Source organism: Mesoplodon mirus (assembly GCF_964341445.2).
Source record: "Mesoplodon mirus genome assembly, chromosome: 13".
Taxonomy (NCBI): domain Eukaryota; kingdom Metazoa; phylum Chordata; class Mammalia; order Artiodactyla; family Ziphiidae; genus Mesoplodon; species Mesoplodon mirus.
This window is the reverse complement of record NC_138989.1, coordinates 19,084,312-19,105,419: the sequence shown is the minus strand read 5'-3', so window position 1 is coordinate 19,105,419 and position 21,108 is coordinate 19,084,312. Positions and strand designations below refer to the sequence as shown.

General features: G+C 42.8%; 1 protein-coding gene across 1 annotated transcript in view; it reads right to left on the bottom strand.

The window, feature by feature from the left end:
• ANKRD13A (ankyrin repeat domain 13A) overlaps nt 1-21,108 on the bottom strand; it is a 40,113-nt gene that overhangs the window by 2,964 nt on the left and 16,041 nt on the right. Inside the window, exons 2-13 of the mRNA XM_082640829.1 lie at nt 17,759-17,891; nt 16,841-16,965; nt 14,652-14,697; nt 13,005-13,148; nt 12,129-12,318; nt 8,278-8,344; nt 6,845-6,926; nt 5,211-5,272; nt 4,330-4,460; nt 3,520-3,677; nt 2,707-2,820; nt 1,524-1,684 (exon numbers count right to left, since the gene is read on the bottom strand). Of these exons, the coding sequence (XP_082496955.1) occupies nt 1,524-1,684; nt 2,707-2,820; nt 3,520-3,677; nt 4,330-4,460; nt 5,211-5,272; nt 6,845-6,926; nt 8,278-8,344; nt 12,129-12,318; nt 13,005-13,148; nt 14,652-14,697; nt 16,841-16,965; nt 17,759-17,891 (1,413 nt within the window). The remainder of the gene's footprint in view (nt 1-1,523; nt 1,685-2,706; nt 2,821-3,519; nt 3,678-4,329; nt 4,461-5,210; nt 5,273-6,844; nt 6,927-8,277; nt 8,345-12,128; nt 12,319-13,004; nt 13,149-14,651; nt 14,698-16,840; nt 16,966-17,758; nt 17,892-21,108) is intronic.

Here is a 21,108-nt window from a genome sequence, read left to right as displayed (position 1 = left end):
CTTAGAAGGAATAAACTGTTGTACTGATAACAAAAGGAAAGCAGCAAGAACAAGATTAAGAATATTTACAAGTCCGTTATCCACAAAGCTGTGTGAAAAATTAATAGAGACTGGGGTTATCTCTAAAATGACACCCAAATGTCAGAAAGTATATAGTCCACTACCCTGCTTGATTTGATATCAAGTATGAGAAGGTGGTAGCTGTCAATCTATTAAAAACAACTCAACCTCAGGCAAAGTTTCAATGAACAAAGCAGATAATTCTTCTAGAGCAAGATTGGAATACATAACTCATTATTTGTCATCTTTGGCTACTCCTCTTCTCAAAATCTATGGCCGATAAGGTTTAAGTAGCTATTGGGGGAAAAAATAAGCTCACTTATAACAGGGAAAGGAAACGCATACTGGATTAACAGTGATGGCTAGGAGAGGGAAGCCTCTCTCAAGGGAAACATGCCAGCACTGGGGTCTGGCCCTTGGCCCAGCAGCCTCAGAAAACAGAATGGCTCTAAGAACAGGTCCATGGGAGGCAGGGCTCATGTTACCCAAGCTGAGACTTCAGAAAAAACCAGGATGCCAAAAACCTCAGCTGGGGGGTGACTGGAGTGTGGGTACCATTCTCAAAGCTTAACGGCCCCATGACGGCAGGCGCTGGGGCTGCTTCATCAAAGAACTCCCAGCACCTGGCACAGAGTCTGGCACAAAGCAGGCACTGTGCAAACGTCTGCCGAATGAACGATGGAAGGACAGAAGAAACCAATGAACAAACAAATGGACAACAGGAGCCCAGGACCACACCAAAGGGCAGTGGAGGGAGAAGCAGATCCCACTCTAGTAGAGCAGGAAGCCACAGAGGGAGGGGATGGAGGAGTTATTGTCCTCAAGCCCTGGATGGTCCCAGGAAGGTGAGGCCTTGAGGAAGAACCACATAGGAAGACAAGAGGCAACTGTTCTCAGGCTGGTCTGTTCTCTCGTTAGTGCTCAAGAGTTTGGGATTATGCCCCTTACCACAGAATGAAACATCTGAGTAAAAAACAATTTTAACGATGAATCAACCATCCTTTTCATCACACACTTATTGAGCAACCACAACGCAATGACTGGTCTTCACTGGGGAGGAAGTTGGGATTAAAATCCACATACCTTTGTGTGAGACTACTGACACATAGATAACATTCTAGGGAAAATATGATGGCATAAACTAGCAAGAATTTACTGTTTCACCACTGGGAAGTTATATAGCATGCTCCGAAAGATACAAGATTATTAGGTACATCAGTGAGTATAAGGAAAAGACAAGTCTGTCAGGCTCTATCCTGTGAGTGATGCTGACTGGGGCTATGCAGATGGTCTCATATAATAAGCTTTTATAAAAGACCAGGTACATAAAATATAAAATAACCCATGTAAGTACCATGAATATGCCAAACTTTTCATTTAGATAAGTCTGTCAGGTTAGCCAAAGACTGAGGCCAAACTGAGGCCAAGCTTCCAAGCCCCACCATTTATTCTGATAAATGCACCTGGCTTCTTCTGGACTCCAGTAAGCTCTGCTGGATGGCAAACTGCATTATCTCGTAATCTTCATCCTGCAAATACACGTTTCTGCCATTGTCTTGAACGTGGTAAGATTCAGGAATTTCAAACACAGATTGATCAACCTCAAAGTTTGTGAGAGTGGAAGCTGAAACACAAAAGGTGACAGTACAGTGCCCGAGTTAGTAAAATAAATTTCCACTTCAACTTTTATAAAAAATTTTTTAATTAAAAAAATGAAAAAATTAAAATGATTAAAATCAAGGTTGGCTACTATGTAAGAGAGAGTTCAAGGAAGAATAATCTTGACAGAGAAAAGTACTGGAATACTGTGTTTTTCTTTTTGCCTTCACTTTTTTTTTAGTAATAAAATGCGTAGTCACACAAAAAATATACAGAAGACTGTAAAATGAAAAGTGAAGATCTCTCTCCCTACACCCTGTCTCCTATTTCCAAATTCCAGAGGTAACCAGTGTTTACTTGTGGGTCCTTTGAGGAATGTGATGTGTATGTGTATATATCACACAATCACACCAATGTGGGTTTTTTCCTTTTTTATTATGAAATATAGTAAATATATGAAAGAAGATATAAGATATCTGTAAACTTAAAATAAAAATGATAATAATAAAACAAAGGCCTGTATATCCCTCAACTGGCCTAAGACACAGAACACTATTTTACCACAATAAAAAAAAAATTCAATTACGTTTTGATATACTAGCAATGAGTAACTAGAAAATAAAATTAAGAAATAAGTCCATTTAAAATAGCATCCAAAATCTGAATTGGATTGATGGCAAAGGAGCCTGAGGAAATTTTGGGAGGTGATGGAAATGTTCTGTATCTTGCCTGTGGTAGGGGTTACGTGGGTGTATACATTTGCCAAAAGGCATTGAGCCGTCACATTTAAAATGGGAGTATTTTATTACATACACGTTACACCTCAATAAAGTTGTTTTTTAAGAACAGGCTGTCTTTTTAATTCGAGTGGGGTCATACATATTCTGCAAATTGTTTTTTTCATTTAATTGAAACTAAATCTAAAATTTTCTTTCATTCAAGACAGAGATCTACTCATAAGATACTCTAATTTCAAACTGAATAATTACTATAATGACTAAATGTATGAGGTTTTTTTAAATCACATAATCCAACTTTTTTTTTTACCTGAATCAGATGGGGTCCCTTCCACATTCTGAGATACAGTTTCTTCAGCAGTGCTACAGCCATTAACATTTCCAAAGGTAATCCGTGCATTTAAGACATGAAACAAGGGAATTTCTAATAAAATAAAAGCTTTTATAAATAAACTTTACTGAGAAGAATAACAGCCAGCATTTACTGAGCGCTTGCTATGCTGGTACCATGCCAAGTACTTTTTATAAGTATGATTTCATTTAATCATCATAACAACCCTTCCCAATATACAGATGGGGAAACTGAGATTCAGAGAGGTTAAGCGACTTCTCCTAGGTCACAGTAAGTGATCGAGTCAGGATTCAAGTGGATACAGGATACAGGAGCCAGGATACAACTATCCAAAATGTAAATTCTTCACAAGTAATATGTATTATATGTGGTATCACGCAGACTAATTCAAGCCCAGAAACATATTAACGTATCAAAGGATCTTAGTGTCAATTGTCTTCCTCAAATAATAAGTTTAATTTGAAGTTTCACTTAAGTAAGGTTTCATATTAAAACAATGAATGTGTCACGTTTTTATGCCTTTTTCATCTGTCAGCACCAACTGTAAATAGAACTGATGGGGGGGGGATCTCCTAATTTTAATATGCAAAATGAACTAAGAATCATGACACTTCTTTAAACCAAATTAAACTAGAGGATAACTCTGCCCTCCTCCGTTAAGTCTACTGTCTGCTTCTTTTGCCTCAGGTGCTCCAATTCCCTGAAGCACACTCTGTCTCTCGCAAAACCGGGCAGAACCTATGGGCGCTCCTGTGGTTTACTGAACGGTACCTATTTTGACAGGAAATCCAGGTGGGAATTCCAGTTTGATGAAGTCTCTCAGTCGGGCAAAATGCGCGCTAGTTCGGGCCATCAGATCAATGATGGGGATGACCTGCTCCACGAGAGACAGAGGAAACTCCTCACACATCCACAGCATTGCTTTAAACCTGCCGGATTGGATGAGAAAAGACTGAGGCCATCTCCCTCAGACAGGGAGACTGCGTTACTTCTACGCAGTAGGCTAGACAACGTCAGCTTCCTTATGCCCCACGCCCCAGCCTTCCCAGTCATCTTACCTCCCCTACGTCTGAGCTGGGAAGGGATTAGAGCCACAGAGAACTCCCATCACCCTGAAATCAGGCAAGCAGGGGAAATGACCTGCGCTACAAGCCTTAATCTATAGCAAGCAGGAAGAATTGGTAGCTGGTGGAAACCATTTCATTTAATCAGCTGAAGCTTGTTGGCAGTTAAAAAAAATAAATAAGGAATTCTTATATCCAATCTATATTCTATTTGGAGAAGGTCGAATAATAAGATGGGCAATCTACTGTTACCTTTCATCAGATAAAGTAATTTTTGTTTTTTGGGGGGTTTTTTTTGCAGCATGTAGGACCTTAGTTCCCAGACCAGGGATCAAACCTGTGCCCCCTGCAGTGGAAGGGTCTTAACCACAGGACCGCCAGGGAAGTTCCAGTAATTTGAAATTATTTTTAAAGGAAGGGAACAGAAGAAGGACCGAACATGACACTGGAAAACAGCACGACTTCTGAAATAAACAAGAATCCGTTAAGTTGACAACGGCTGCTGATTCTCTCTTACTTTTGTGTTCTAATCGTCAGCTCTTTCGGCCTTCCAATGTCTCTGTCCTTCAGATCAAACTCTTTGTTGAAGTACTCATCAGGCGTGATGGCTGTGGGGTTGTTGGCGGTGGCACACTCTGTGGTGAGGTCCTGCCGAGCCAGAACTCAGGGGAGTCAGAAATGCCAAATGATGCTGACAAGTGGAGGCCTAGGGCACCTAGCCTCTGAGGTGGACATGTTAACCAGCTACAGAGCAGGAAGTTCTAGTCATTAACTTTTTTTTATTAAGTTAACTGCACAGAACAAGAAAATTGACAAACAGATTACCAAACTACATGACCAAGTCTAATGGATTTCTCCATTTCAAATCATTTCTCCACTCTCCTTTTATCTCCTGATTATAGAAAGGAAAAAGAGAGACAGACAGAAATATCTGAAAGCACATGGGATCTGGAAGATTTGGAGTTCAAGTTCCAGCTCTGTCCTTCTTTAGCCTGTGACGTTGGAAAGGTAATTTCATTTTTCTGACCCGCCGTGACCTCCACGGCAGCAATTTCATATGGTTATTGTGAGGACTGAGAAAGAAAATGTTTGTTCAGGTGCTCTATTAAAATATAAAGTCCTGAATCCTTTGTTCAGTTCAATTTTTATAGAGAGGGCCTAGTTTAAAACAGGAGAGAAAGCAGCTGATTTCTATAATCACTACCTGCCTCTAAAATCTTTATTTTCAAAGACTCATTCATCTTGTTCTCTTCCAAAAGAATATCTCAGATTCCAGATGGGGAGTACTTTTTAGCCTTTTCAAATCGAGTGGTCTGCTCAGGATTCAGTAAATGCCACCACAAGCAGAGAAAAGTCATCTCCTGTTAAACCGTGCTGGAAACTCACGCTTCGACTTACCCCTTGAGCACCAAATTGGTGTTCCACAGTCCCCAGCAAAGACTCCAGTGGGTTCCTGTCCGCTACAGAGGAGGGAAAAGTTGAATGTCGAATATTATACCTTAATTATGATTACAGAAAAAGATTCTCATCCTACCTTCATGTTTCTCCATCATGCATTAGGAAATCCATCTATGGACAGGCCAATAAAATCATCCCCAATAGCCATCAGCTAACTTATCCTTTTTTGTTTTCGTTTTTTAAAAAAATATTATTTATTTATTTATTTATTTATTTATTTTTGGCTGCGTTGGGCCTTTGTTGCTGCACGCAGGCTTTCTCTAGTTGTGGTGAGCGGGGGCTCCTCTTCACTGCAGTGCACGGGCTTCTCATTGCGGTGGCTTCTCTTGTTGTGGAGCTCGGGCTCTAGGCACGCAGGCTTCAGTAGTTGTGGCGCACGGGCTTAGTTCCTCTGCGGCATGTGGGATCTTCCCAGACCAGGGATCGAACCCGTGTCCCCTGCATTGGCAGGCAGATTCTTAATCACTGCGCCACCAGGGGAGCCCCTAACTTACTCTTTCTAGGACACTTTTTATTAGGATCTCTAAGCTAGATGAACAATAGTTATAAGAATTCAATCAGAATAGTAGAAAAAGTTTGGATTTAGGAACGAGCCAGCTCTGGATTCTAACTGCACCTTGGCTGGTCGGAGGCCTCAGCTTCCTCACCTGTCAGACTGGACTAATGGGAACGGTAGTGAAGGTGTGAGTTAACAGTGGCCACGTGCTCACCGCATGCTGCAAGCCCCAGTCTCAAAGTTTACGTGTAATAACTCATCTAATCCTCCCGATGACTCTAAGGCAAGTCGGGTAGCACTCGTTTCACTGCTGAGGAGACCAAGGCACAGCAGGTAGGCCCTGAACTGGCCCCGCGCCAGCTGGGACATGGTGCCCAGGTATTGGCCATGTTTTGGCTCAGAGCCCAAGTTCTGTCCAAATCTCTCATTGTGATAGTTTGGACTAAATCACTCATTCCGGTGATAAATATTCTCCAATATCCTTATCTACTTTTTCAACCGAATCCAACCATTGTTCTCTATAACACATAAACAAGCCCTGTGAATGGCTTTCATTACAGCTGGAGCCAACCACAGGGGAGGACCTCCAAGAACGAGTCAGACTAAGGAACATTTTATAAAAAGGAAATTTGGATTGGCATGACCTAATCACATGAACCCCCAAATTTAACAGAGGCAACAAAGACTTCCTCTAGGCTAAAAAAAAAAACAAAGAGTGGGGAGAAGGGGGACTTCCCTGGTGGTGCAGTGTTTAAGAATCCACCTGCCAATGCAGAGGACACAGGTTTGAGCCCTGGTCTGGGAAGATCCCACATGCCACGGAGCAACTAAGCCCGTGTGCCACAACTACTGAGCCTGCGCTCTAGAGCCCGTGAGCCACAGCTACTGAGCCCACATGCCACAACTACTGAAGCCCGTGCTCCTAGAGCCTGTGCTCTGCAACGAGAAGCCCGCGCACCACAATGAAGAGTAGCCCCCGCTCGCTGCAACTAGAGAAAGCCCGCACACAGCAACAAAGACCCAACGCAGCCAAATAAATAAATTTATTTTAAAAAAAAGAGAGAAAGGAAGAGATTACCTTTATATCTCTTTTTTTCTTCCTCAGTCAGGTGTTCTGTCCGTATTTTGGTTATCACACTCACATTGTTCACTGTATAAACCTTGAGAGATGTGTGCGAAAGGAAACAGTGACACGGGGAATCAAAACTCAACAAATAAGCATAGCAAGAGCAAGAATGCTGAAGCCAAAACAAAACAAAACCCAGCAAAATAAAAATGAGAAATGGTTAACATTCATTAGAACCCTTCAGAGAAAATACACAGCTACCAACTTAGAAATGCATCAGCAGTTACTTTGCATCTCTGACATTTTTAATTACCCCTGAGTAGTTAACGGTGACAGGCTGCACTTTCCAACTTGCCCTTCTTGTTGCTAAACACTCTCAAAGAAGGTCCTGCAATTTAGGCCTCCCAGCTGGATTTCTACTAAGGGGCCCAAACCTGCATCGTGTACTTGGACTGATGTGTGGTAATCTTATACTCAGACCGACTTAGACAGCCATCGGACAGAAGGAAAAAGGAAGGAACACAAGGTTCTCTACACTGGTAAGATTTAGAGAAAACCAGCAAGCCACTATTTAAAAGGTATTCCGTATATTGACCTCAAATTATTTTAACTGCCAGGGTCAATGCTCTGTTTTCAAGGTTGACTGAAGAATACTGGGGTCTGGAAAATCAAACATCACAGTTCACAGAGAATTAACTGTATATGCCAAAACGTGGATTCCCAATGTTTAAAGATTCAGGAAATACACCCAGCACTGGAAGGACTGTTTCTAAGTGCATCTCACTGAGCGTGACGTAAGCTTTCTTTGCTCACTCAGAGGTCACCAGAGGACCCTGCAGCTGCAGGCAGCACTGTTGTGAGCCATCAATCCCCGCTGCACTGCAGGGCTAACAAGAGGCCAGGAAACAGCTTTCCAGCTGCCACAGTGCCAGATGACTTGAGCAACTGTCGTCTCCACTATGACAACTATCTTCTAAATTCACTGACATCATGTAAGTGGGCTGGAAGCCTACTGGTTACAATTAGGCTGACTAAAAATATTGGGAGACTCATAAAAGCTACTTTACAATATATATATTTTTAAACCCACTCAGGTGATTAAAAAAAGATGAACGAGCATGTTAAATCTAGTCCTTTCTTTTTCTTTTCTTTCTTTTTTTTTTTAAAGAATTAAAGGAATTGTCACTCCCACCAGGACAACTGGTACCTGGACTCATTTCTCTACAACATAGTTTCTCTTTGCCATAACTAGAGACCTCCTTGGGATATGCTATTCCATTTTCTGAAAGTCAAATAAGATAAATCCAAGGAAGAGACACACTAGACAGAACTTATTCCCCAGAGCACCTCCATGGCACAGATGCATGACAAAATCTGAACAGACTCCTCATTTGCATAGAAGCTAAATAGCTATGTTAAATCTTATTTTAAGAGTTTCCTTTTACCTTTGCTTCGTAACCATTAACAACTTCTGCTTTATCTGTCCTCCAGCCCCAGAATCCGGATTTAGTTCTGATAAAAAGTGAACACCACAAATTTCCACATGTACAATATGCCATTCAGATTTATCCCTGCAGCCTTTATAGGTTTTCTCCCCCAGCTTAAGTTAGTGAAGGACACTTGGAAATTAGGGTCCTACTGTCCACAAAAGGATGTTATTAACGACAGATGGCTCAAGCATCCCCCACCCCCTCCCACAGTTATTAATCAATTTGCCTCACCCCCGGCAAGAGAAAGCCTCCATTCTTGGCTTCTTTACGAAAGCTGCCGGCAGAGGCAACAAAGGTGGTGACGTTTATTGGACAGCTGTCCCCAAGAAGTGAGTGCAGATGACCAGCGTCCAAGGGCTCGCCACTAAGGTGGTATCTGGGCCAGAGCATTCATCGGGGTCATCCCAGCCGTGGGCAACGACAGAGTCAGTGGCTCTATCCCCATAAGCAGCAGTATCTCAATCGAGGAATTCTTAGAACAGTGAGGCACAGACCATCCTGCTCCTGGGAGAACATGGGTGAGGCAGGAACTCATCACTGTGGAGAGCTGCTTGCAGAAGCCATTAGTGCCTGTGGAAAGGCTTGGGAGTCGCCCGTGTTATCGGGTTTGGTGCAGCGGGGGGGAAAGAATATCAAAAGCAGTTTTTCAGCCCAGCCGTTGAGTCCAGCTCTGTGGAACTGCTTTTAAAGCAGCCCAGCACTTCAGCAGCAGCTGTAGCATTGATAAAGTGCCCAAACACCCAGTTACTCAACTCAATATACTCCTGGAAGAAAAATGCATTTAGGAGCCAAATGGGCTCCTAATCAGAGCCAAGAGGCTCTGATTCTTTTCCAAAGCAGCTCACCCTGGGAAATGCTCCCACTCCCGGGGGAGCCCTGCCCAGACTGCCCCTTTGTCTAGGACGTCACATCCCAGCTCCGCTGTGACTGCTGCACTTGGGCCTGTGTCGGGCAACTGGCTGCCTCCTGCTCCGACCCCGGGGTGAAGCAGGACACCGCGCAGGAAGCTCCAGAACGGTGGCCGGGAGGTGGTTATCTACATGTTGTGTTTCCAAACAGTTTGCTTTTCTTCTAATGAGATTTGGTCAATGCAATTAGTCCAGACAGGGTATGCGGAGTTTTATGTGTGTATTACAGTCCCTCAGAGAAAGGAGGGACAAGAGCTTTAACTTTCCTATTCATTACCCCAGTTAGCACAACGTGACTGATGGAGGGAAAGAGAGGACTCCTAAAGGGATGATACCGCATGCTAGCTATCTCCAATTTACATTCCAGAAACAAATTTAGGGACCACACCTGCCTCATTAATGAACCCGAGTCCCCTTTTAGTCAGCGATCAATGAAAATCAAGATATCCCTTTGGGTGAACAGTTCCATCCTCAGCTCCTGTCTCTCACTAAGAACCTGGTATCCTGGCCCGGGAAATCATCGCTTTCTGGCGCTCGGACTGAAGGATGGCTACGTCTGCTCCACTTGGTCCTTCGTGGACACTGAGAAGTCAGAGCCGCACTTTCTCCCTGGGAATTGCCACACTCCTCGCTCACCCACATCTGCTCTACCTGCAATCCTGGCTGCTCCATTTCCTTCCCCACATCCACTCTCTGACAGCTTCGTTATTAAACTCAACATCTACCTCCTATTTTAAAACCAAGATTCTAATAAATCCTTGGCTCCTTGATTAACTGTACATGCAGAGGCATCTGATCATGAGAGGAGAAAACCCAGCTTCCTCTTTTGCCATTTTCACCTCTGCCCGTCTCCACTGAGACCACCATGCCAAAGGCCACTTAGCACATGCTGGGACTCGGAGGCTGCCACACAATGTGGAGAAAGGCTCTGAGGGTGGCAGGGAATACTCTGTTTAAGGTAGGCAAAGCAGAACCTTTCAGAGGAGAGACAAATCCAAACTGCAACCAGAGGGTATATATCCACAGGCCCAAAATTCACTCAGGCAAAAGTATTACCTTGCAAACATCAAGCTCAGAGTAAGATTAGGAGAAAGAAAGGGATGAAGAAGACTATCATAATATAACAGGCCCATGTCTTCCAAATTTAATCCGCTGAACACTAGCTCACACCTCGGGTCAGAACCAGGCAAGCACACTTTTTCTAGCAGCAAACCTCACCCTCAAGAGGGGCCCAAGCCCTTGTTTGAACCACGAGAAGCTCACTAAGCACCTATTTCATTCCAAGCACCACCAAAAACAGCAGGTGCGTTCTAGAAATTCTCTCTCAGCAACTCTCTGATGCTCGCAAAATGAGGGTTAGCCTGAACCATCTGAAAACCCCGGGACCACAGGAATACAAAATGTAACTCAGTACAAATGGAAGGGGGGCTGTCTACCCTCCGCTGGGTAACAGCCAGTAACCATCACATTCTCTGTAAATTACACTTCAGAGCAAACAATGAGGCTACAACTCTGCTGCTGAACTAGGGGGAACAGTGGCTCCTCTATGACATCTGAGATTTCGTCTTGAGATTCACTCCTTTTTTCTTTTCAGCTGAGGAAAACAGGAACCTGAAGATGAAGTCGCTTGCTCAGAGCTGCACAGTTAGCAGCCCTGCCGAGGGCACCAGGTTCCTCCAGCCCTCGGCTCCCCCGTCTTCCAGCTTTATGAGCAGAGCCCTAAGCTGGTGTGCCCTCCCGGCCTGCAGAGGCGAATGCTGAAGCCTGGAGATGTTTTCCCAAGACCCTTCCAGGTAAAGCCACGGTCAGTCCTTAAACCTTGCTGTCCCTGGAAGACAGCGGCTGTCACCTGGTGAGGCCGGTGCGAGGAGGTTGGTGACAGGGGACTGACCCTGCCTCAGGGGGTGTCACTCCCAAAGCAGCAGCATACCTGGCATTTTCTCTTCTGTTACCAACAAATACCCTAATTCCACAGCTTGATCTAAATTAGGGGAAAGGGGCACTTAAACCTTATGTTTGATTAAACCTAAGACTCAGTTTTATTAATAAATTTTATACTGGAAACAAAGAAGAAAAGGAAAAGAGAGGTCAGTATATTCATTAAGAGGAAAGAAAGCCTAAATCCAGAAGAATAGTGTCCATGTCAGCTCAGGCTACGCTGCTTTGGTTTACAGAGAGCTGGATGTGACATCCTAGGCAAACACTCAGGGCTCTTACAGACTCCCTCAGTTAGGTGTGTTCTACGGTAGAAGCACTCAGGCCAACAGCTATGACAGCCTCTGCCCCCTTACAAAGGCCCCCCCCGCCTCAGCTCTGCCCACAGGCAGAGGCCCAGAAATGGTGTTCTCACCTGGGTTAACCGAGGCACAGACCTCCCCAGAGGTTTCTCCAGATAAAGTCTGGAACAAAACTAAAACCCCTCCAGACTCTTGCTCTAAACTATTAGGCCTCATGGGGAAGCAGGAGGTGGATGAGGGGGAGAACCACATTGAATTGTATGATAAGTGTGTATTTGACTGACTAATATCAGTACAACCACACTCAGTACTGGACCGATTCTACCTCGGAAACTCAAAGCTTCATGATTTGGGACTAGGGAGTCTTGTGGATTGCCAAACACAGAAATAAAATTCAAGCAAAATCCATGAGAAAAGGGCCCATAAAAGAACATGAAGACATTTCTCCAAGACTTAACCAATGTGCCATAAAAACGATACATGGTGGAGGATGTCAGCTGTGGTTTGTTTGGTTAGAGCAGAGATCAACTTTAAAACCCACTAGTGTTTCTTACACCATATTAGAAAAATCCCAATCCACCCATACTTTCCAATGAATATATACATGGCACTAAAGATGGCAGTAAAGGGATTAGACGTGATACAGAACCTAAATCCATACCTTTCAAAAGCAATGTTTTTAGTGTCAAGGCTGGTGTTAATGACTGGGCTTGTGAGCCGCCTCTCAACCTCCCTGCCTTTTGGCTTCATCAAGTCCAGAGTGAGGCGCTCCATTTCCTGGGAAAGGTCAAAGTGTTCGGTGGTGACCACTTTGTCATCGTGGTTGACTTCCATTAACTCTGCCCAGTTGTCTGCTCATGGAAACAAGGGCATAACTAAGCACAGTGCAAGGAAGATGCAAAACCAAAGAAGCTTTGTATGTTAAACTGCATCATCTTTCACACACACCCCATACCCCCCCCACCCCCTGGTGCTATCTGATAAAACCTAAAGACTATTGATTCATCGATTACCTACTTGCCCAGGAATGATCTGGCCAACTTTCCATAACTCAGAGGACGCTCTGGGCCATCTTCCCCAAAGATGCAGACTTTTTAAATAATTTGTATTTTTTGTTAGCAACACATTTCATCTGTGTACTTCTTTAAGTATATGATTACCTAATTAATATAAATTATTTATGCACAACACTGGGTTAGCCACACCATTTCTCACCCTCCATTAGGGGACCATGCCTGATTATGGAGGCAACATAAAGAGATACAAGACAGAGTCTTGCACTCAGAGGTTTAGGAACGTCATATGTCAAGAGGGTAACAGTGTTGGGTGGTAAATGATACGTGCAAGAGAACTATCCAGGTAAGAAATAAGATATAGGAATTGAGAGTTGAATAACTAATAAGAATAACAGCAACGACAACAAAACCTGCCCCAGAGACAGGCACGGAAAAGGCACATAAATGTGAATACACTTTGATGGTTAAAAAATCACTCAGAACTTAGGAAGAGCAGTGATTACTAAAATAGAACCACTCACCTTCTCCCTTAAAGATAAAACTCCGCCTCCCTCTTATCCAGCTCATGTTCTCAAATCCCAGCAATGTGATATCCACACGCAGTTTGGCACCACTTTTCCAAATGCGACAGACATCATTCGGGCATATTCTGGAAACCAAGGGCACTGGAGAAGAGAAGTGTACTACTGAGAAAAGCCCGAGGGCCAAGCAGAACAGCCAGGCCCCAGAAATCAGGATTCTGACTTTAATGAAAGGACAGGAGTGGCAAGATGGCGTCGGTCATACAGAACTGGGCTTGGCTCCCACACTTACAATACAAGGAGACATTCTTAAAAAATAAAAATGGACTTTCTGTTCTACAGCTGTTTATAAAACTGCAGATCTATGTCTTGTCCAGAGAAAATGCTAAATCAATTTCCCAAGAGCATTCTCAATCCCGAGTGAACCCCTCTCACTGACTACCATCAGGGCTAGAGTGCCTCCATCTGGCTGTCCTTATCCACATATGCTACTCTCGCCATCTGGCTGAGGCCCCCCTATACTGTCAGGCCCACCATTCAAGATATCAAATGTCTAAAATATGCTGCTTTTTAAACAAAAACTGAGATCAGAGTGGTTATTTGCATTAAAAAGAACTCAGTTTCATAGAAGAAGCTGAAGTTCTGTTCTTTCATATACTTTTTACTTCATTTAAATGTTTTATTACAAATATGACTTCTTGCCTGAAAGGGAAGTCTGGAAGTGAAAATAGCTGAAAATCTGGGAGTTAGAAACTGTCATTAACTGATCTACAAGAAACAGAAGTAGAACATCTAGGAAAATTACTGTCAGTCAATTTGCCTTACATAAGATTTTGGAGAAATACATCCATTTTGTTAAAAACAAGCTATTCCAATATTCATCTCATCTTCTTCCTTAGAAACACAAGTTTAGGACTTCCCTGGTGGCGCAGTGGTTAAGAATCTGCCTGCCAATGCAGGGGACACGGGTAAGAGCCCTGGTCTGGGAAGATCCCACATGCCGCGGAGCAACTAAGCCTGTGCACCACAGCTACTGAGTCTGTGCTCTAGAGCCCACGAACCACAACTACTGAAGCCCGCGTGCCTAGAGCCCGTGCTCCACAACAAGAGAAGCCACCGCAATGAGAAGCCCGAGCACCGCAACGAAGAGTAGCCCCTGCTCGCCGCAACTAGAGAAAGCCTGCGTGCAGCAACGAAGACCCAACGCAGCCAAAAATAAATAAATGATTAATTTTTTAAAAAAAGAAAAGAGAAACAAGTTTAAAAGGATCGCGTTGAACTCCACAAGGAAATGAGTAACTGATTTATGATAAACCTTACTAAGATTTTAGCCATTTAAAGTGAGATATTAAAAAACGAATAATATGGATAAATGTCAGCGATAACTGATAAAAGGAAGAGACAAAATTGTCTATATATTGTACTGATGAATGCTTGGGAGAAAAAGTCTTATGCAGGCGGGAAAAGATTGGAAGGGACACACCTAAAGCATTAACAACAGTTGTGCTTATGTGGGACTGTGGGTGACTGTCTTCCCTTATTCTCGTCTATTCATTTTCTAGATTAAAAAAAATACATATAACTTTTATAAAAAGTTATATAAGCCTATATTCAAGCTAAATAAATTTCAAGCCCACAGCCACTCACCCCAGCTGGTGAATTCCCACTTCATCTGCACGTAGAAATCCGGAGCCTGAAGGACAAAGGTTTAAAATAAATTACCCCTTACAGCGGAAACTAACACAACATTGTAAATCAGCTATACTCCAATTAAAATTAATTTTTAAAAAATAAAATAAAATAAATTACCCTTGGTACCATTAACTAAACACAAACACAGTAAGGTTTATTAGGGTTGTTTAAAAGGGAGAGGGAGAAAGAACAGAGAAGAAGAAACATAAATCGCAAACCCATCAAACTAAATCCTTATTTTATGTTCAGGCTGTTATTTTATCTCAATATAAAATATGTCTACACGGTTAATAAAGTTAACTGCAAGTGACAAGGAGGGAGATGGAGGGAGATAAAGTCAAAGTTGATTTAGGGGCTCAACCGTGTTCCTAACAGTAATGGCCCATGAGACAGGAGGATGGGCTCAAGCACCACCACAAGATATGGGTCACAGGCTGGTCTAAGCAGAGAAGAGGGAGCATGGACCCCATCTGTTCTACGGGGAACTTGACTGTGAAAGGCTTTGTGTGCTGGGAAGTGCTTGGTGTTTATCGGACCACTCTGAAACCAAGAGGCTGCAAGACATCACTGCCCCCAGAAAGTTGAATTTTCCCTCCAGTTAACAGAAGACTTTTGCCCCACTTTCCTCTTAAAGTTTTAGGATTTGGCTTCTTGAGGTTTCACACCACCAGAGCAGGCCTGTTTAGGATGATTTTCTGACCTACCATGAATTCCTACCGAAGGTTCTTGGAGAGCTACTTAAGAAATCCAACAGTTAGCATGAAGGAAGGAAAATGCTAGAAATTCCAGGTGTTTTTCTGCTCAAGAAAAACCAGATTCCAATGATGGGTGAAGACACTCCGAGGGGCAATGGATAAGAAATATGGACACGTAACAAGGAGACACTGTTGAAAGACAAGCCGTCACGCATGGCCTCTGGTGCCACCAAGCACCATGTTATTTGTGGGCTGTCTATAACCTCCAGCAGAGAATACCACTCAGTGCAGTTCACTACTATGGTAAAAAAAAGAAAGTCTTTTATACTGAATTTTTTAAGTGTGGGTGACTCCATATTAAATAAGTCATTTTCTGCTTTGTCAAATGGACAAATGATGTCTTTAGTTCCTCCTACAGCGAGTTAGATAAGGAAACAAATCTATGTGATCTTTCTGCACTCAAACACACATCTATTTTAAAAACAGTGGATACAACAATTTAATACTTCATGGACTTTTTTTTGTAGTATGTGTAAAATGAATGTCTTCGGCAGGATTTAGCTTGTGTCACCGAAATTTTTTTTAAGAAGAGTGCTCAGATAACAAGCAGTGATTGTCTCACAGCAAAGTTATTCCTTTTCTCAACAGGATTGTTAATTTTTCTCAAGAAATGTAGAAAGCCGATTTATCTAGCAAATATCTTTGGAAATACTTGGGGAGCTCACTTCTGTGTTTAAACTGAGAATAAACAACATGAAAATTGAACCGCTGGTACTTTCTCGTCTCCTGCTGCCTCGGGAATATTGCACATGGTTGACCAATAAGACAGTTATTGCAAGTGACAAAGGTTATCTGAAGAATGGTAACCATCATCCAAAACAATCCAAGAGCCTACAAGTAAAGTCTTTTAAGAAAATTCTCTAAGTGTCACAGAGTCCATACATCATTCACAAGAGAGAGAAACTGCCCCAAAGCCAATAACTATAAATAAAGAGAATGGATTAGAAGTCACAAAATACAAATGGCTAGAAGTGACAGGGGTGTCAAGGAGAGCTGCACACAGACTTCTGAGCCTCAACAGGCCCTGAAAATCCCCATATAGTCACGATGTTCATTACAATTTCCCCAAGATGACCTGAGCTCGGGATGCTACTTGTAAGAAAACAGGCGGCTACACAAATTAATTTCTTGATGTCCATTTGTCTTTAGTTCTAATTTTTAAATAACACTTAAAAGAGTAAGTCTTAATGACCCGGAAACGTAATCTGTGAAAGACTTCATACATTTAACAAGTTGGAAAAGCAAGGAATAATGCTATTTGGTATTCAGTACATCGTATTCACGACTCATAAAACTCCTTAGGAAGGCACACCAGGATGTCAAACTGTGTCTGCAGCTGCTGTTTCAGCATTTAACTCCAATGATGGCACTGTCCATTTTTATGGCTACCTCGAGAATTTTCTGGAGCAGCTCGGGAACTCCCTCGAGGGCCATGGATGTGTTGTGGAAGTCCCGATGCTGAAGGACTGTGTACACCATCTCGGGATCACCAGTGCTCACAGCCTCGTGCAAAACTGGAAGGCAAAAAAGTGAAATTTGATCCCCCTGTATTCTCACACTTTCTGACAAATTCCAAAGCCACTGTGAAAAGTATCTATCTGGATCAAAGGCCAATATTCTCTTCAAAGTGGGACACAGGCTGAAGCCCCCCCTGATCTTTATGACCATGACTACTTACTTCGAGCCCTTACCTGACTGAGACGAGAACACAGCCCTCGTAGCCTCTTGAGCAAACCCTGCCGTCATTCCCTTTCCCCCTTTCTTACCACTGGCTCTGAAATACTGACAGTGTCTTCAGAGCTGGCTTTCACTGTGTGATCACATAACTATGGAGATGGGCAGGTAGGGTTTGTGTTGTGTATATCCTTGCTCAGTCAACTCAAAATTACTCTGACCAGTAGTATGAGAGTGTGCAAGACAAGCGAAGTGCCAGGATTTCACTGGAAAATACTACGTTCAGCTATAACTTTTTCGATTTTGTCTATCCTCATGGATTCGCTAGAGTTACCACCGCATTCCTCAGGGGAAATCCGGCCTTCACACTCATGTCTGATGCACACAGAGCCGCTTTCCGGATAAGGAGTCACCCTCTACCCAGGGCTCTTGGCCCAGGACATAATTCGGACCACTGTGCTGCAGACGAGCCAGCAGCGTCCGAGGCTCTCATCTTCTCGCCCAGCCCCAAGTTCCAAGAGAGAAAGAGTCTTAAGATAAAGATGACGTGGGACAATAAGGATTGAAACTGGCCTTTATTCAGAAAGAGAAAACGAAATGAAAGGCTTTAAATCATTTTACAAGTACACTTGCCTGTCCATCCCTCGCGATTTTCTTTTGTAACGTCTGCTTTATGTCGGAGCAAGACTCTAGCAGATTCCAAATGTCCCAAAGAAACAGCAAGATGCAATAAGGTTCGACCTCGCGGATCCAAAGCCTCCACATTCTGTAAAGTAAACACTGGCATTTATATAATTGTATATATTACATAAAAAAGTGGAAAGGAGTTTGAGAGACAATATGCAGTATAAAAATTAAAAATAGGAGGGTCTGGGAGAACCCTGTTGACATAGCATCACACAGAAGGGATCTGGCGTGTTCACAGTGGTGGCAGAAGAATCTCTCTGACACATCTGGGCCAAAAAGCAACCTCAGGCTACTGAGACAAGACTCCCCATTCTCCTGCAAAGGTAAGCCCAGGAGGCTTGAGGCAGTACCCTCAATGTGCTGTGGATGGTAAATGTCATCTAATCCTAAGACAGTTCAGAATTAAATATGAGAAAGATGAAATACACCAAATCCACAGTATTCATTTTTGTGTTAACTTTAGTAGTATTCTGTGTAATATGGCATTTTCAATGTTTGTAAGATTTAGATAATGTATCAGAGAATCTGACAAATTAGCCTGTGATTCTAATGTAAGATATACCATTGAATAATTGATTTTGGACTCGTATTAGAGATTTTTACTAGTGTGCAAATAATATTAAAAGAGAGGAGGATTGGTTCAAGATAGCAGAGTAGAAGGACGTGTGCTCACTACCTCTTGCGAGAGCACTGGAATCACAACTAACTGCTGAACAATCATCGGCAGGAAGACACTGGAACTCACCAAAATAGATACCCCACATCCAAAGACAAAGGAGAAGCCACAATGAGATGGTAGGAGGGGCACAATCACAATAAAATCAACTCCCATAACTGCTGGGTGGGTGACTCACAAACTGGAGAACACTTATACAACAGAAGTCCACCCACTGGAGTGAAGGTTCTGAGCCCCATGTCAGGCTTCCCAACCTGGGGGTCTGGCAACAGGAGGAGGAATTCCTAGAGAATCAGACTTTGAAGGCTAGCGGGATTTGACTGCAGGACTTTGACAGGACTGGAGGAAACAGAGACTCCACTCTTGGAGGGTACACACAAAGTAGTGTGTGCATCGGGACCCAGGGGAAGGAGCAGTGACCCCATAGGAGACTAAATCAGACCTACCTGCTAGTGTTGGAGCGTCTCCTGCAGAGGCGGGACAGAGGTGGCTGTGGCTCACCATGGGGACAAGGACACTGGCAGCAGAAGTTCTGTGAAGTACTCCTTGGCATGAGCCCTCCCTGAGTCCACCATTAGCCCCAGCAAAGAGCCCAGTAGGCTCCAGCGCTGTACGCTCCAGTGCTGGGTTGCCTCAGGCCAAACAACCAACAGGGAGGAAACTCAGCCCCACCCATCAGCAGACAAGCAGATTAAAGTTTTACTGAGCTCTGCCCACCAGAGCAACACCCAGCTCCACCCACCACCAGTCCCTCTGATCAGGAAGCTTGCACAAGCCTCTTAGATAGCCTCATCCACCAGAGGGCAGACAGCAGAAGCAAGAAGAACTACAATTCTGCAGCCTGTGGAAGGAAAACCACATTCACAGAAAGACAGACAAAATGAAAAGGCAGAGGACTTTGTACCAGATGAAGAAACAAGATAAAATCCCAGAAAAACAACTAAATGAAGTGGAGATAGGCAACCTTCCAGAGAAAGAATTCAGAATAATGATAGTGAAGATGATCCAGGACCTTGGAAAAAGAATGGAGGCAAAGATCGATAAGATGCAAGAAATGTTTAACAAAGACCTAGAAGAATTAAAGAACAAACAAACAGAGATGAACAATCCAATAACTGAAATGAAAACTACACTAGAAGGAATCAACAGTAGCATAACTGAGGCAGAAGAACGGATAAGTGACCTGGAAGACAGAATGGTGGAATCCACTGCCACGGAACAGAATAAAGAAAAAAGAATGAAAAGAAGACAGCCTAAGAGACCTCTGGGACAACATTAAATGCAACAACATTTGCATTATAGGGGTCCCAGAAGGAGAAGTGAGAGAGAAAGGACCCGAGAAAATATTTGAAGAGATTATAGTCAAAAACTTCCCTAACATGGGAGAGGAAATAGCCACCCAAGTCCAGGAAGCGCAGAGAGTCCCATACAGGATAAACCCAAGGAGAAACATGCTGAGACACATAGTAATCAAACTGACAAAAATTAAAGACAAAGAAAATTATTGAAAGCAACAAGGGAAAAATGACAAATAACATAGAAGGGAACTCCCATAAGGTTAACAGCTGATTTCTCAGCAGAAACTCTACAAGCCAGAAGGGAGTGGCATGATATATTTAAAGTGATGAAAGGGAAGAACCTACAACCAAGATTACTCTAGCCAGCAAGGATCTCATTCAGATTCAATGGAGAAATCAAAAGCCTTACAGACAAGCAGAAGCTAAGAGAATTCAGCACCACCAAACCAGCTCTACAACAAATGCTAAAGGAACTTCTCTAAGTGGGAAACACAAGAAAGGAAAAGGACCTACAAAAACAAACCCAAAACAATTAAGAAAATGGTAATAGGAATATACATATTGATAATTACCTTAAACGTGAATGGATTAAATGCTCCTACCAAAAGACACAGGTTTACTGAATGGATACAAAAACAAAACCCATATATATGCTGTCTACAAGAGACCCACTTCAGACCTAGGGACATATACAGACTGAAAGTGAGGGGATGGAAAAACATATTCCATGCAAATGGAAATCAAAAGAAAGCTGGAGTAGCAATACTCGTATCAGATAAAATAGACTTTAAAATAAAGAATGTTACAAGAGACAAGGAAGGACACTACATAATGATCAGGGATCCAGTCAAGAAGAAGATATAACAACTATAAATATATATGCACCCAACACAGGAGCACCTCAATACATAAGGCAAATGCTAACAGCTATAAAAGAGGAAATTGACAGTAACACAATAATAGTGGGGAACTTTAACACCTCACTTACACCAATGGACAGATCTTACAGACAGAAAATTAATAAAGAAACACAAGCTTTAAATGACACAACAGACCAGATAGATTTAATTGATATTTATAGGACATTCCACCCAAAAACAACAGATTACACTTTCTTCTCAAGTGCACACAGAACATTCTCCAGGATCGATCACATTTTCGGGCACAAATCAAGTCTCAGTAAATTTAAGAAAATTGAAATCATATCATGCATCTTTTCCGACCACAATGCTATGAGATTAAAATCCATCACAGGGAAAAAAACGTAAAAAACACAAACACATGGAGGCTAAACAATACGTTACTAAATAACCAAGAGATCA